Source organism: Sprattus sprattus (genome assembly GCF_963457725.1).
Source record: "Sprattus sprattus genome assembly, chromosome: 18".
Classification (NCBI taxonomy): Eukaryota; Metazoa; Chordata; class Actinopteri; order Clupeiformes; family Clupeidae; genus Sprattus; species Sprattus sprattus.
In genome coordinates, this window is record NC_137916.1 from 27,522,922 (window position 1) to 27,537,195 (window position 14,274).

The 14,274-nt window shown below is 43.4% G+C and overlaps 2 protein-coding genes across 2 annotated transcripts; one reads left to right on the forward strand and one right to left on the reverse strand.

Annotated features, from left to right (window-relative positions):
• Positions 1–252: 252 nt before the first annotated feature.
• top3a (DNA topoisomerase III alpha) lies at positions 253–8,735 on the reverse strand. Its single transcript, XM_080855768.1, has 19 exons — positions 8,498–8,735; positions 8,290–8,349; positions 8,128–8,201; positions 7,958–8,033; positions 7,747–7,855; positions 7,458–7,601; positions 7,068–7,238; positions 5,138–5,241; positions 4,930–5,004; positions 4,666–4,748; positions 4,360–4,567; positions 3,973–4,158; positions 3,626–3,755; positions 3,198–3,311; positions 2,744–2,909; positions 2,352–2,495; positions 1,766–1,888; positions 722–1,473; positions 253–441 (listed from the first exon to the last, which is right to left on the reverse strand). Exons 1-19 carry the CDS (start codon positions 8,684–8,686, stop codon positions 287–289), a joined length of 3,063 nt encoding a protein of 1,020 aa, XP_080711894.1. The 5' UTR covers positions 8,687–8,735; the 3' UTR covers positions 253–286.
• Positions 8,736–9,393: 658 nt separating this feature from the next.
• smcr8a (Smith-Magenis syndrome chromosome region, candidate 8a) lies at positions 9,394–12,919 on the forward strand. The gene is made up of 2 exons (XM_080857175.1): positions 9,394–12,064; positions 12,323–12,919. Exons 1-2 carry the CDS (start codon positions 9,807–9,809, stop codon positions 12,771–12,773), a joined length of 2,709 nt encoding a protein of 902 aa, XP_080713301.1. The 5' UTR covers positions 9,394–9,806; the 3' UTR covers positions 12,774–12,919.
• Positions 12,920–14,274: the final 1,355 nt, after the last annotated feature.

The following is a 14,274-nucleotide window of genomic DNA, read 5'->3' on the forward strand; positions in this document are numbered from 1 at the left end:
GTCCACACACTTCATAAAAAAAGCAGAGATATCATACCGCTAACATAAAATGTGACAAAAAAAAACATCAAACACACTGACAAATTTATTTACATTTATTTAACAACTCAACTGATTTTTTTTTTTACTAAAAGTACTGCTTGATAATTTATAAAAAGTCAGATTTTAATAGCACAAGGATTCATAGGCACAGACTATAACCTTGATTTGAATTCAATATTCTGTCATCATTCATCATAATCTGCCATACTTTTCTTATAATTTCTGAGTTTTCTCGCAGTCCTGTTTAATTGCCCTGTGGGCATGTTGTCCGTGTGTGTCCAGGCTGATGGCATATCCCACAATTCCTTTGCCTCTTGGCCGCGGGAGCTTTTGTTGAAGTTGAAGGTCCCGTCTTTCTCCCCCTTCTTTCTGTTTCTTCATTGTTGAAACCTCTTGAGACTATTTGAGAGATTGAGAAAAAAACAATACAATACGTGCTGCAGTCAAACCATTTAGAAATGCAAAAACCTTCAGTATGATTTCATAATGATGTTTCCATCAAAGTGTAGAAGTAAACATTTTCCCACAAGAAATGTCAGAATTCTCATAAAGTAACAGAGAATTCTTTGAAATATATTTATATTTACAACTAATACTATTTATATGTATAAACAGTTCCCAGTCAGACAGATGTTTAAGTGTTTTATATCAAGGGCTGAAAACATAAGCTAAATCATACCTGGTGGGACGTTCTCGTCCGCCCACTGGAAGAACCCACACTGCTGCTCTCGGGGTTTCCCGCAGGTGTGAAACGTGCGCCCTTTATTGGGACCATCCTTCATGACGCTTCTGGTGACAGCCGGCTCATTGCAGTTACACATGGTCTCCCCTTCACTTCCACCAGCAGGCCCGCCGTTACCGAACCCCTGGTTTGTGTTACCAAACCCAAGGGATGGCCTGGGAGGTTGAGGGGTCTGTCGAGGAGGCTGGTTTCTCTCTGCGGTCTGCCCTGCCCCCTGGTCGTTCTGCTGGTCGGCCCAAAGGAAGAAATTACAGTTCCCACCGTTGCACTTGTAGAACTGCCGACCCTGATTGGGACCTTCCTTGCGCACAGTAAGGAGGAGTGCATCCTGGTTGCAGTTGCACACCGTGTTGTTGTTGGCAGCCGCAGCGGGTGGCTGACTCGACCAACTGGGTGCAGGAGGTGGAGCAGATTGAGGCCTTGGGGCGGGTGGTCTACTGCTGTCAGCCCTGGGCCTGGGAGCTGGGTTTGCTCTGGTCTGACTCTGCTGGCGTGGAACGGCGTTGTAACTGGATTGACTGTTTGGTCTTCCTCCTCCTCCTCCTCCTCCTTCACCTCCACCCGCCCCTGGCCTCAGGTACTTCAGATTCAGCACCTCTCTCAAAGTCTCATCACAGCCACCGATGCAACCCACAAACTCTAAAGGCATCGTGGGAGGTAGGCTTCCCCTCTTGAATTTCAACTTCAGCCTGCAAACACACATAACATATTGTTCTGTACAGTCTGATCAAATCCATAGACTTTACAGAAAAATCCAGATTTGTATTGAATTATGAATGAAAATGAATTGTGATGTTGTACAACTGATACATAACATCACAATTCATAGTAATTCATAATTCAATTAATCATTTTGAACTGTTCCCTACTTAATTTCGTTCTGTACACTTCTCTGAATAAGTCAGCTGAATGCATACAAGTAAACAGATATACATAACTGAATGTGAATATAAAGGATTACACAGAAATGTTAGCTCTTACATGTGCACAGGATGAGGTTGGCATGTTGGACAGATGCTGTCGTCTCGGCTGACATCCAGCACAGACTCGGGGAACCACACTGCTGCCTTACAGGCCGGGTATCCCGTACACGACAGAAATTTCCTGCAGAAGGAAGTGATTGTGGAAGGGAGATAAATACATGCAGAATTTAAAGGGGAAACACAAAGGATCCCAATAGAGAATAGAGGGCAGTAATTGTGACATTGCCAGGCTAATACAGCCTGTGCATATCAGAATATTCCTTTAGTCAAACAAAACACCCCTCGCAGAATCCAGTGTTGGGAAGATGCTTTTGAAGGCAGAGCTTTGCATGCGACCAATTACTTCGCACTGGAAGAAGTTGAATTACAGCCAAGTAGCCTGGGGAGAAATCTTGTTTGGTTGACTAAAAACAGCACAAAAAAATTACTTTGAAAAACACCAAGTAAGATTACCCAGTTAGCCAGGTAACCTAAAAAAGCATTCAATAACTAACTTCAATAACAGTTGCTAATAAATAGCAATAATCAATTTGCACAAGCACTACACAAAGGTCATGTTTTCTCCCACTGAACTCTGGTCTTACATGGTGCTGTCCTTTTTCTGTCTCAAAACCATGTCTCGGTTACAGCTGGGGCACTTCCGCACTGGCATGGGAAACTCCATGGCCTGCTCCTGCTCTGTGTACTCCTGAGCCTCGCCTAGATAGCTGGACAGAGCCTCATCCAACCTGTCAGGACAAGGTAGTATATATGTATAAGTCCTTATAGGCACACTGTGCATCCTATAATGCCGTTGGTCATAGCAACAGCCGTGAAGAAAAAAGAAAATCACTGACAGAAAAATGCACATCTTGAATTCACACACATTAATTATTTTAGATTAAAAATCTTAAACGAAAACATAATTATGGTGTCATATAGACTACCATGCTCTTTCTAAGAGGACATAGCCCAAGGTGCTGAGGGCTGAACTCACTTCTTTGCCTTCCTCACAGACTCAATAAAAACAGCCTTGTATTTGGCCACATGGTGCGGCAGGACAGAGGCCTTATCCTTCCTCCCCTCAGAGACCAGTTTGAGGTCCGCTTCCAGCTCTGCTCTCAGGTCCGGCTTGGACATCTCATAGCCCATGGAGTTGTAACCTGTACGTTATGAGTGAAATGCCATAAATCCGTCTACAAGGGAGGGGTTAAACACACTGACTTACAAAAAGATGTTGCATGTTCTAATAGGAGGTATTTTGTAAAACAGTGTTTATCAAAGCTTTAAAACAATCCAATAGTGTGCGTTACAGTGTGCGTGTGACCCCAATTCAGTGTGACTATTTTCCATAGTATACAAAGCTGCAGAACAAAACTGCAGAACTAACTACTATAAGAGCATGTACTAGTATTCCTTATGTGTTTAAAAATTTAAAAGAAACTACTGACCCTCCACAAGGCCCATGCCAAGTTCTCCTGGAAGAAACCTCTGGTCTGCAGTCAGCCCAACGTACATTCGGCTCTTGATGGTCTCTATGTGGTCTGCATGTGTGGCATCGGTGCCTAGAAGATGAAGTCATTAACACCAAGGGTCTGTCACGTTATCCACACTTGGTCTGAATTTAAAGTCCCGGGTACTTTAGGTGCACATTCATGCACCTAGCATTTGTGTTCACATGTTCCATACCGTAAATGAACTAGAAAGCTGTGTTCTAGCTGTGCACTATCCACCCTTTGTCTAGAAGCTACTGAGGACACAAAATCCTAATCAAAAAAATGGGAAGACTCTTGGATTCTTGAATTGACCCTCTACTTCGCTACATCCAGAAACTGTCTGCATTCCATTTTCTTGTGATTTCAGAAGAGGCTGGTCATACCAATGCCATGTTTCTCCATGAGGGAAATGAGGTCAGCCTCCGTGAGCAGTTGTGGTGGGCTCGTCTGTCCGTCTACCATCTCTATGGCCGATGGCTGAAACTGAGACCCTCGCTCATAGACTGGAATTAACTAAGGCACAAACACACATACATACATACATACACACACACAAACACACATACACACACATACACACACACACACACACACACACACACATTGTGGTACATGATTTCCATGAGCTCAGATGGCAGTCATTTATTTCAACTAACAATAACTTATTTTAATTTATAACAGAATTAAAAAATGCAGACAGCCTCTCTGTTGACTCTTTGTGTTTATGTACCTTTGTATACCATTTATCATAGGGGTAAACATCCAGATAGTTCCTGGCTGTGATCATAAGGCCACTTGCAGAGAATTTCTCTTCAGCTATGTCAATATCAACAATGGTTTCCTGTCCCTGGGCATCCTGGGAGCAACAGGCCAGGAAGTGACGGACAATAAACTCGTACAGACGTTTTTCGTTGCCCTGTGGAAACAAAATAAAGGTGTTTCATAAAACAGAAAGTACAGTAAGACAAAGCTATCAAATTTGTGAGGAAAAGAAAAACTGTGGCTACATCTCACACAGCAAACATAAAGCACATTGATCACACAACACAACACTACAGGTCACTACACTGCTATTCATCGTCTACAGCAGCGATGACGTTTGAAGCTGCATCGTCACCTGCAGGTTGCATGTGTACTTGGTGGGGTGAATGGGGGGATGGGCTTGATCGGATTTGTTTCCATTTCGTGGATTGGGTCCACCCCGGTCCAGAATGCCCTGTGCGAACGCCCCCCACTCATTATCCTGCGTCTGGTGTTCCACCAGGGAGGTCAAGTTGAGGTCTTTTGGGAACATGTTGGTCTCAGTACGGGGATAGCTGATAAACCTGATGGGTGGGGAGAAGCTTATTATTTATTACTATCCAGGACAAAATGGTTCATTTTAATCTTGCCCTTGGCTCTGTAAAACAAACAACAGACTTACCCTTGAGTGTAAAGTTTTTCTGCTATTTTCATGGTTTCTTTCGCACTGATCTTTAATTTGCGTGAAGCCAATTTCTCAAGTTCCTGAACAAATACACATCAAAATCAAGCATGTATCTCCAAGAGGCTGTTCTAAAGTCAAAGTTCATTTCTGAGCACTAACAACAGTGTCAAGAGGCTGTTCTAAAGTCATAGTTCATTTCTTAGCACTTACAACAGTGTCAAGAAGCTGTTCTAAAGTCATAGTTCATCTCTGAACACTTACAACAGTGTCAAGAGGCTGTGGTCTCCATTTACTTTTGGGTTTACATGTAACAGCAACCACTGTGGCTGTGGGTTCCTGGAACAAAAAAGAGAAAAATACACTCACCATTTTTTTTTTTAAATCATTGAAGTACATTCAAGTCACGGTATATTTTCCTTTTGCTTTTTAGAAAACTAAAGTTATTCCATCACTATGAGGACAGACTTACCTCCATGCAAATCTGGTAGAGCACAAGGCAGGCTGTATGGTTGAAGAGACGATGCCTTTTCCAACCGAATTCCACCATTTCCTCCTCATTTGGTTCATGCACAACTGAAAAATATAGAACCTTCAGAGTGAGCGAGGACCAAACAAAGCAAATAACCCCATATTTGGCTGTAAGAAAAGATGGAACTACCAGTCATTCCCAGAGAACAATTTATATTCCAAAGCAAGTTTGAAAGTGGAGTCGCATGAATCTTTTTATGTAGTTACTCATTCTTTTAAACACTAATACAGAAAAGGACCATTTTCCTTCAGTGGCACAGTGTCTGGTCACTGCCTGAACATAAACTACTTACTTATAACATCCACCCTCCCCACTACTCTGGATCCATACCAATTTGCCTACCGCCCCAAGCGCTCCACTGATGACGCCATAGCAACAGCACTCCACCTCTGCCTCTGCCTGGCTCATCTGGAGAACAAAAACAGTCACGCGCGGATGCTGTTCATTGACTTCAGCTCTGCGTTCAACACCGTCATCCCCCAACATCTGGTGGACAAGCTGAGTAAAATAGGCATCAGCACTTCACTGTGCAACTGGCTGCTGGACTTTCTTACTAACAGACCGCAGACAGTCAGAGTCGGAAACAACTCCTCAGCGACCACCATCATAAACACGGGGGTGCCGCAAGGATGTGTGCTATCTCCCCTGCTGTTCACGCTGATGACCCACGACTGCTGTGCCAAATTTGAAACGAATCACTTCATCAAATTTGCAGATGACACAACAGTGGTGGGCCTCATCAAAGACAACAATGACTCAGCATACAGAGAGGAGGTACAGCTACTCATCAACTGGTGTGAGAAGAACAATCTGCTTCTCAACGTCAACAAAACTAAAGAAATTACTGTGGACTTCAGAAAGAAACAACCAACACACATCCCACTCATCATCAACGGCAGTGCAGTAGAGTCTGTGAAAAGCACAAAGTTCCTGGGAGTGCACATCACGAATGACCTCTCATGGACTACCAACACCACCGCACTGGTCAAGAAGGCGCAGACACGACTCCACTTCCTGAGAAGGATGAGAAGAGCTGATCTTCCCACTTCTGCCCTCACCATCTTCTTCAGAGGTGCTATTGAGAGCATCCTGACCAGCAACGTCTCTGTCTGGCACGGCAGCTGTCTAGCTGCAGACAAGAAGGCACTGCAGAGGGTGGTGAGGACAGCAGAAAAGATCATCAGGTCATCCCTACCACCCATTCAGGAACTGTACACTCCACACTGTTCCAAGCGGGCAATGAACATCATCAAAGACACAACTCATCCAGCACACAGTCTGTTCTCCCTTCTACCATCAGGGAAGCGGTACCGCAACCTGCGGGCCCGCACAAGCAGACTGAGTAACAGCTTCTTTCCACAAGCCATCAGACTCATCAACACACTGAAGAAAACCACATGAACATTCCATAGTCACTTCACCATGCCACTGGCACTTTACTTTACTGTTGCACCTTATGACCACTGATTGTACTTCTGCTGCTATGTGTGTGTGTGTGTATGTGTGTGAGTGAGAGTCTGTGTGAGAGAGAGATTATTGTCAATGTCTTATTTAAATGTTTGTGTGTGTGTGTGTGTGTGTGTGTGAGAGAGATTTTGTCAATGTCTTATTTAAATGTTTTAAACTGCACATTGGAGACTGGTCAAACGCAATTTCAAACTTCTGTGCTAACCCTGTTACATAGATTTTTGACAATAAAGTACACTTGACTTATTAAATCGGTCTTCTTTCAGTCATGTCAACACACATACTGCTAAAATAAATGAGCACATTGTATTCTCTCTTTGTTAAAAGTGCGGATGAAGGGCATATGCAAGACCATGCAAGACATATGCGATTTACACCATGCATGTGGCCAATGAAACTATACCTTTGATCTTAAAGAAGGTCTCAGGGATGAATGCTTGGATGGCTTTAAACCGCTCCACCACAAATCCCAGGGTAGGAAACTGGCAGCTTCCATAGCTGATGAGCTGATTGGCGAGAGATGCTGGGAAGATCTTCTGTAAACGTAGGGTCTGAAACCTTGTAAATGCCGCTCCTGGAAAAAAGATTATTCATTAATTCCACAGGATGTTTCAGATACTTAGATCCTTTGCAATCAAATACATTTGATAAAATATACACATTCCTAAAATATTTACATTGTTAATATTAGAGATAAAAATTATCTAAAATGACATATGTGTTTCAATGAGAACAATTATTAGCACAAAGGTGTGCACTTCACTACTATTAAGCTTAACAACTTAACAATTACCAATGCGCAAATCCAGCTCTTGTCTGACATCCACCGCATCACTGATGTTGTTATTTGGCTCTGTCAGTGTCTCACATGCTCTCCTGATAGAGTTGGGTGTGATTTCAGAAAAACGGGCTCGAAACACTTGGATGTTTGGCTTGACTGTGAGAGATTTGAGATAAAACATTAAACTTTGTATTGGAACCATTGTTCACACACACAACAGACAGTCAGTCAGACTACACTAGCTTAGAATTGAGGTCAGGCTTGTAGAACAGGCTTACATGGTACATGAAAAAACACTCACCTGCTTTGCAAACATCAATGACCTCAAAGCCAATGTTTTCTCCCTCTCTGTCACAATCTGTCCAGATGACAAGAGCCTGGCATTGTCGAATCTCTTTCTCTAGTGTCCTCTGCATGTGAACACAATAGAGATCCATAAGAAAATACATTTGGCACATTGCCTTTTGACATAAGTGTTGTTTTTTGTTTTTTTTATCTGAGTTGAGTTATACCTTTATTTGTACGAAGTTTTCTGGGCAATATTTTTCAACCTCTGCTTCAAACAACAGGACTGGATTACAACTGTGCCTGTAAGTTAATGTAGGAACAGTTTACTGTGGCTGTTGTTATCATTTCAACACTGTACCAAGTCACTAGCTGAAATACACTAAAAGAACCTCACCATTTTTGAAAAGGCGTTTTGAATTCCAAACCAAGGAGATGTCCAGATACTGATGTCATCGTCACAGAGACATCCTGAAATTAACCATTAACAACATATCAGTCTCAGTTGAAACATATAAAGTAACTCAGAGGATGTTTGGTTTTTAGAGAACAACCTTACCTGTCCGAACAAGTTATACTCATACTCATATAACTTGTTGTACACGGATAATCCTTCTCTCTAAAAATTGATCAAGCACAAAAAGAGAGAGTTGATGCATGTTATGAACAAGGTAGAACATGATCCATTAACAGAGAACGTTATATGAAGTCAACATGCAGACACATTTGCCCTTATCATAGTGGCTGACAGAGGGAGTATTACTTACCCTTCTTGCCCTTCCATTTGACATTATCTCAGCTATCCCTTTGGCTGCATCGTTCTTCTCAGCAACGCACAAAACTTTCTTAATCTGAGTTCGTCTTATCATGTTTTCTGACCCTTGCTGACAAAATCGTCTCTGTACTGACAGTCGTGTCACTTGAAGGAGTGATTTAGTGATAACATTGATGATCATACTTTACTTGCTGACAGTGCAAGTATACACATTCTTAAACGCAATTACAAGTATCTTAAAATCCCATCAAAACATGCCTTATGTGTATCATAGAAAGCAATGTGGCTAGCTAGCTAAGTCACCTTTGTGTCGCAAAAGCTCCGGCAGTTATCACAAGTTAGCTAACTTTAGCTAACTGTGGTGAGCCAACTGTCTGGCTACCACAAAAGGAAACAAAATCATGACAAATACTTGACTTTACTTGTTGCACTAGGGATTACAGACTGCGACTGTGAATGCAAGATCGTCATATAACGTTTGTTTTAGTGGAATATCATGGGGTCGCGCGCTAGCTACGCGATGTGCAGACACAAACTTTACAAATTCGGCGCCTGTCAACAGATGTCGTAATTTCTTTACCGTAAAGCTGTTAACGCGGCCGCAAAAATAACTTGTATATTCTTGTTTTATTGTTGATTCTTTTTCAGACGCAAAACATTTCAATTAATTTGGGAAATTTGTAATTGTTTTTTATGCTATTGTGAACACAGACGCGTCTGTCGACATTTCAGTAAAATGTAACACATTTCCATTTACTTCCTTGTTTAGACGCTGGTCTAGTCACGTGAGAGTGAACCACTGCCCACTCGCTTTAAATATGGCTGATGTCGCTTGATGTTGGATTGATGTTGAGTTTGCATTATCACCACGGACTACGTTTTCGCATAAGGTAGTTTTATTTCTCACAACTGGACGGCAAGCATTATTGATGGATTCCTAATGTCTTCCATTCCGTGGATTTTTGAAAAGGTCAGAGACATTGAAGCCAATTCTTGACACTAGCTGAATGTTACGTGTGGACAACCTTACTTGACGTTAATTGCACGTATGACAGTATGTAGCTAGCTGGCTAGTTACCGAGTGAATACTTAAACTAAAGACATGTATTGGCATTCAAACGCGACGGACATGCCAACATTTACGAATCCCATTTTAGCCCTTAGTCATCTAGATCCTTATTTTAATTAATAATGCAACGTGACCGTCGCCCGACTGCTGTGTTGATGTACACTATAGTATATACACCGAAGGAGCTGTAGACGTGCAATTCTCCTAATGTCGTTCCGCACACTGAGAAAACATGATCGGCTCACCAGACGTGGTGGCTTTTACCAAAGAAGATGACTTTGGAGAGATCTTTCCGGATCCGTGTGTGCTCCCGGAGGAGTTTGCTGTGCCTTTGTTCACCCATGCCGCGAATCCGTGGACGAAGACCGCCTATGCTAAATTTTCCAAGGACTTCATCCTCATATCCGAGTTCTCCGAACAAGTTGGTCCACAACCTCTCCTCACCATTCCCGATGACTCAAAAGTATGTGGAACATTCGACCTCAATTATTTCTCCCTGCGCATCATGTCCGTGGACTACCAAGCCTCATTTGTGGGCCACCCTCCGGGGTCCAGCTACCCAAGGCTCAATTTCGTGGAGGACTCTAAAGTGGTTCTGGGCGATTCAAAAGAGGGTGCCTTTGCTTATGTCCATCATCTGACCCTGTATGATCTGGAGGCACGGGGCTTTGTCAGGCCATTCTGCATAGCCTATATCTCAGCAGACGAGAGAAAGATTATGCAGCAGTTTCAGAAGCTCTCCTCTGAGTTTTCCAAAGCCTCAGAGTGTTTGAAAAGTGGGAACCGAAAAGCTTTTGCGAACGAGCTGCTGAAGAAACTGAAAGATCTGGAGTACACCCGGTCAGTGCTACACAAAGAGAGTGAGCTACAGAAGATGAACAACGGCTGTTATTCCACACAGGCGATCGAGAAGGCAAATGAATTGGCAAATATGGAGAAGTCCATATATGAACACAAAGACCTGTTGAGGCAGATCACTTCCTACCCCAGCAGAAAGAGGAAAGACCCTGAATGTGTTGCGTATGAGCCAGAGAAACCCACCGACATGACCGATGTAAACCTTGCACTCTCCTCCAATCCGTCTGAACTTGAGGACAAGACAGTATCAGGGGACGAGGCCAACGATAGACCCTCCTACACTCCTCAGCTCATCAAGGCTAAATCTGCTAAATGTTTTGACAAGCGGCTGAAAACGCTGGAGGAGCTTTGCGAAACGACTTTTTTCGAACATACCATGGAGCAGCTGAAATTCATCGAAAGGTCTTTCAGAGGGGATCTGTGCTACATGTACACCAGCCAGATAGACAGAGCTCTCGTTAGGCGCCAGAAAATAACAAATTTTCTCTTTGAGGAGGAGGAGGAGGAGGAGGACTGGCGAGAACACGGACTCACGAAGCAGTTCGAAGCAGCTGGTCCCCCTGCAGTGAACCAACCACCCTCAGCCTCTGACATGTTGGCAGAACCGATGAGTCTGGACTCGTACTCGTCCTGCTTGGACACCATTCAAATCAAACCAGAGCCTGAATTTGCAGAGGGCCCCCCGGAGTCTAGCCCTTCTGAACTCACTCAGGAAACCTCTGAGGAAGCTGCCGACACGGAAACAAAAGGGAGCTTCAGTAGTGAGCGAAGCATGGAGGCTGTGAGCCCAGGCAACCTACAGATGCAATATCGAGATACTGAAGTAGTGGGGATGAGCTCTAGCAGTGAAGAATGTACTACCCTAGCCGACAATGCATTTTTGGACCAGTGCGAAGCCGACCCTTCCAGTGCATTATATGAAACCCCCTCTGTTCAGACCGAGACAGACAGAGCTGTACATACATTTCCTTTATTGGAAAACGACTTGGCCATGAATGCTACTGATGTGTACCAAACTGGGAGTGTTCAAGTGGACACAGCTTGCTGTATGGGGCAGGAGGGATTCATCCACGAGGAGCCTTTGCCCAAGCCGCTCCGGGATGGCTGTGGGGGGGATATGGTTGTGAAGCAGGAACCTCTGTCGTTGCTTCAGAGGGACCCTTCACTCCAGGGGGACTATGTTTTAGGTGAGCCTGCCTTGGAAAGCCCTTCCACAGCCCTGTCTCTCCCTGAGCTTAACTCGAACACGCTCTCTGAGGAGATGGCAAGGATTAATGTGGAGGACGCCTCTGACACTACCAGCTACATGAGCACCTCCACCAGTTCTGACAGGGCGCCGTCGCCATTCTGCCACGGGAACCCGGTCACCCTGAAACAGAAGAAGAGGGCAGGACAAAGTGCTCTGCGATTCATCCGGCAATACCCCTTTGCACAGCAAGCCATATTCTGCCTCCTGACCGGACGCACTCTCGTGGTGCTGGGAGCTGAGGAAGGCACGGTGAGAAAGCTGGTGAACGCTTTGTCTATCTTTGTGCCCAACCTTGGGAAATACGGAGAAACTGTACAGCCATGGCTCTCGACACCATTTCAACTGACTGACCTACAAAGATGGAAGCTCATCGGCCTTCAGAGGTAGGCTATATGGCTAAATAGGATGTTCCCTTAAATTATCACAATGTTTAAAATAATCCTTATATTTCTTTAATTCCTTATGTTATGGTTGCACTGGGGCATATAGGTCTCTAGGTAAGAAATAAACAAATGTTTGAGAACATGGATCACTGCTGTTCGTGACGTGATGTTATTGCCATCTTTACGTCTGTAATTACAGGCTTTGTCTCTGTTCTGCCATCTTTACGTCTGTAATTAAAGGCTTTGTCTTTGTTCCAGGATGGCTTCACCCACAGAGTCCAGCATTCTCCACTCTCTCATCCGCTACAGCCGCTACATAGGTATTCTGGACGCGGACAACAAAACGATGAGGTGCCCTCCGTACAAAGGCGCTCTACTTGGCCATCTAGCAGACCACAGGACTCAGATCAAGAGGGGAAGCACTTACTTCCTCCACGTCCAGAGCATGCTGACCCAGCTCACCGCCAAGGCGTTTCTTTTCACCTTCTGCCATCATTTTCACCTTCCCCTCAGCTCTGAGGACAAAGAGTCCGTGGCGGCGCACAGGACTAGCTTTTTCCATCATTTGGGCTACACCGAAGAGGAGAGCAAAATTGTGCACTTCCTCAGTGAGCTCATCAAACAGCATTACGTTCAGGGGCCTTCCAAGGGAACCAGCCAATCAGTCTTACGTTTTAATTACACCACCAGCTATTTGTACAAAATCTAATTCTGAATGTGTCCTCATGCTGGATTGAGATGATTGTGTTTTAAACCCCCCCCCCCCCCCATCTGTTTAAATCAGGAGACCAAGCAATTGTCAACGTGATTTATTTAATCTGCGTCCCATTTTAAGATGGTTATCTTTACAGGCATTCCAGCAAAAATAAGGCTGCTTAAACCAGTCACTCACTGTTGTGATTTTGAGGATCTCTTTAATGTTGTCCTAAGTGTGTTATATTTGCAGACAGGTTGGTTCACACTAATGCTTTTAATGTGTTTGGCTGCCTGAGGGTCATGCCGTGAAGGCGATACAATTCTGTGCTTCAGATGTGACGGTTGATGTTTCACTGCACTCAGCGGGCAAAGTGACTGACCAAGCACATTGCCATCACTTGTATTGAAAGCACAAGTGGATAAAGTAGATTTTTCACTCTGGATTAAATGTGTGATCAGTGGAATTTACTTCATGACTGACATTGACTTCCTGTGCCAGTGAGAGGAACACAGGTAATCTAATGGTGTATGAGGATCTTGGCAAGCCTTTTAGAGAGGGAATTAGGTATGTTTTTTTGGAGTTAACCATGTTGACAACTGTCTGAATCAGCATAAGCTTTTGCCTTTTTCAACTACTCCTGACTGCTGTAATGAATCTTTTATCTTGCTAAATTTAAAGGTTATATTTTTTACAGCTTTTTCTTTTGAATGACCATTAAGTGAATTTATGCAGAGCAATGTTTTACAAATCACTATACTTAAGGGAGTGAAACTCCATTCATCAGCCTAAGATATCATTACAGCTGGCCTTAATTCTTCATACAGATAGATGGTATATGTCATCATAAATTAATATGCAGATCCATTAATATTTTATTTTAAATAAACAAATCGTTTTTTTCTACCCAAAAAAATAACCCTTTAGTCACTATAGCTGTAGAATTTGCAAGCCTTTGCGTTTTCTTCCCTTCATTATTTTATCCATCACATCTCATTTTTAATCAGTACAAAATGGTAGTACAACCAGATATGATGTTGAATCATAAAAGACACATTTACTGAGACACTGATCATTACAATCTCTGTAGTTCTGAACAACCATTCCCAGGCACTGTGACATCACTTTCAGCTTTTTGATAGGATTGGATTAGTGACAAAAAGCAAAGGGGGCAGATAGACCCTCCTATCTCAGTGAACCTATCAGCCTCTCCTAAAGCCTGCTGGGGCTTTAAGCAAACAAAATAGGTTGAGTAACCAATTTGCCCTCTGTAACGTAATCAGGATACAAGGAACAGGAATGTTATGCATGAAGACAAAAAACACATGAATAGTGGATATCTGTTACACAAAATGTTGCATGTTTTGGGAGGTAACTTTTTAATGGAAGGAGTCCATTCCCGTCTCCATTGTACCTTACTGTTGTGAATATTCATCCAATCAAGCGCCTGCTAATGAATTTGATATACACTGTTGTCCAAGAGTTGTGTGCAAGTGATGTCGGCATGAGTACCCAT

Bases quoted from the DNA above. Each gene is read 5' to 3' on its own strand.
- smcr8a (XM_080857175.1), top strand. From the start codon at position 9,807: ATGATCGGCTCACCAGACGTGGTGGCTTTTACCAAAGAAGATGACTTT. The intron at 12,065-12,322 runs GTAGGCTATATG...TCTTTGTTCCAG, and splicing joins AAGCTCATCGGCCTTCAGAG to GATGGCTTCACCCACAGAGT.
- top3a (XM_080855768.1), bottom strand. From the start codon at position 8,686: ATGATCATCAATGTTATCACTAAATCACTCCTTCAAGTGACACGACTG. The intron at 7,239-7,457 runs GTAATTGTTAAG...TCTTTTTTCCAG, and splicing joins AGAGCTGGATTTGCGCATTG to GAGCGGCATTTACAAGGTTT. The intron at 4,568-4,665 runs GTAAGTCTGTTG...CCCACCCATCAG, and splicing joins GAAAAACTTTACACTCAAGG to GTTTATCAGCTATCCCCGTA.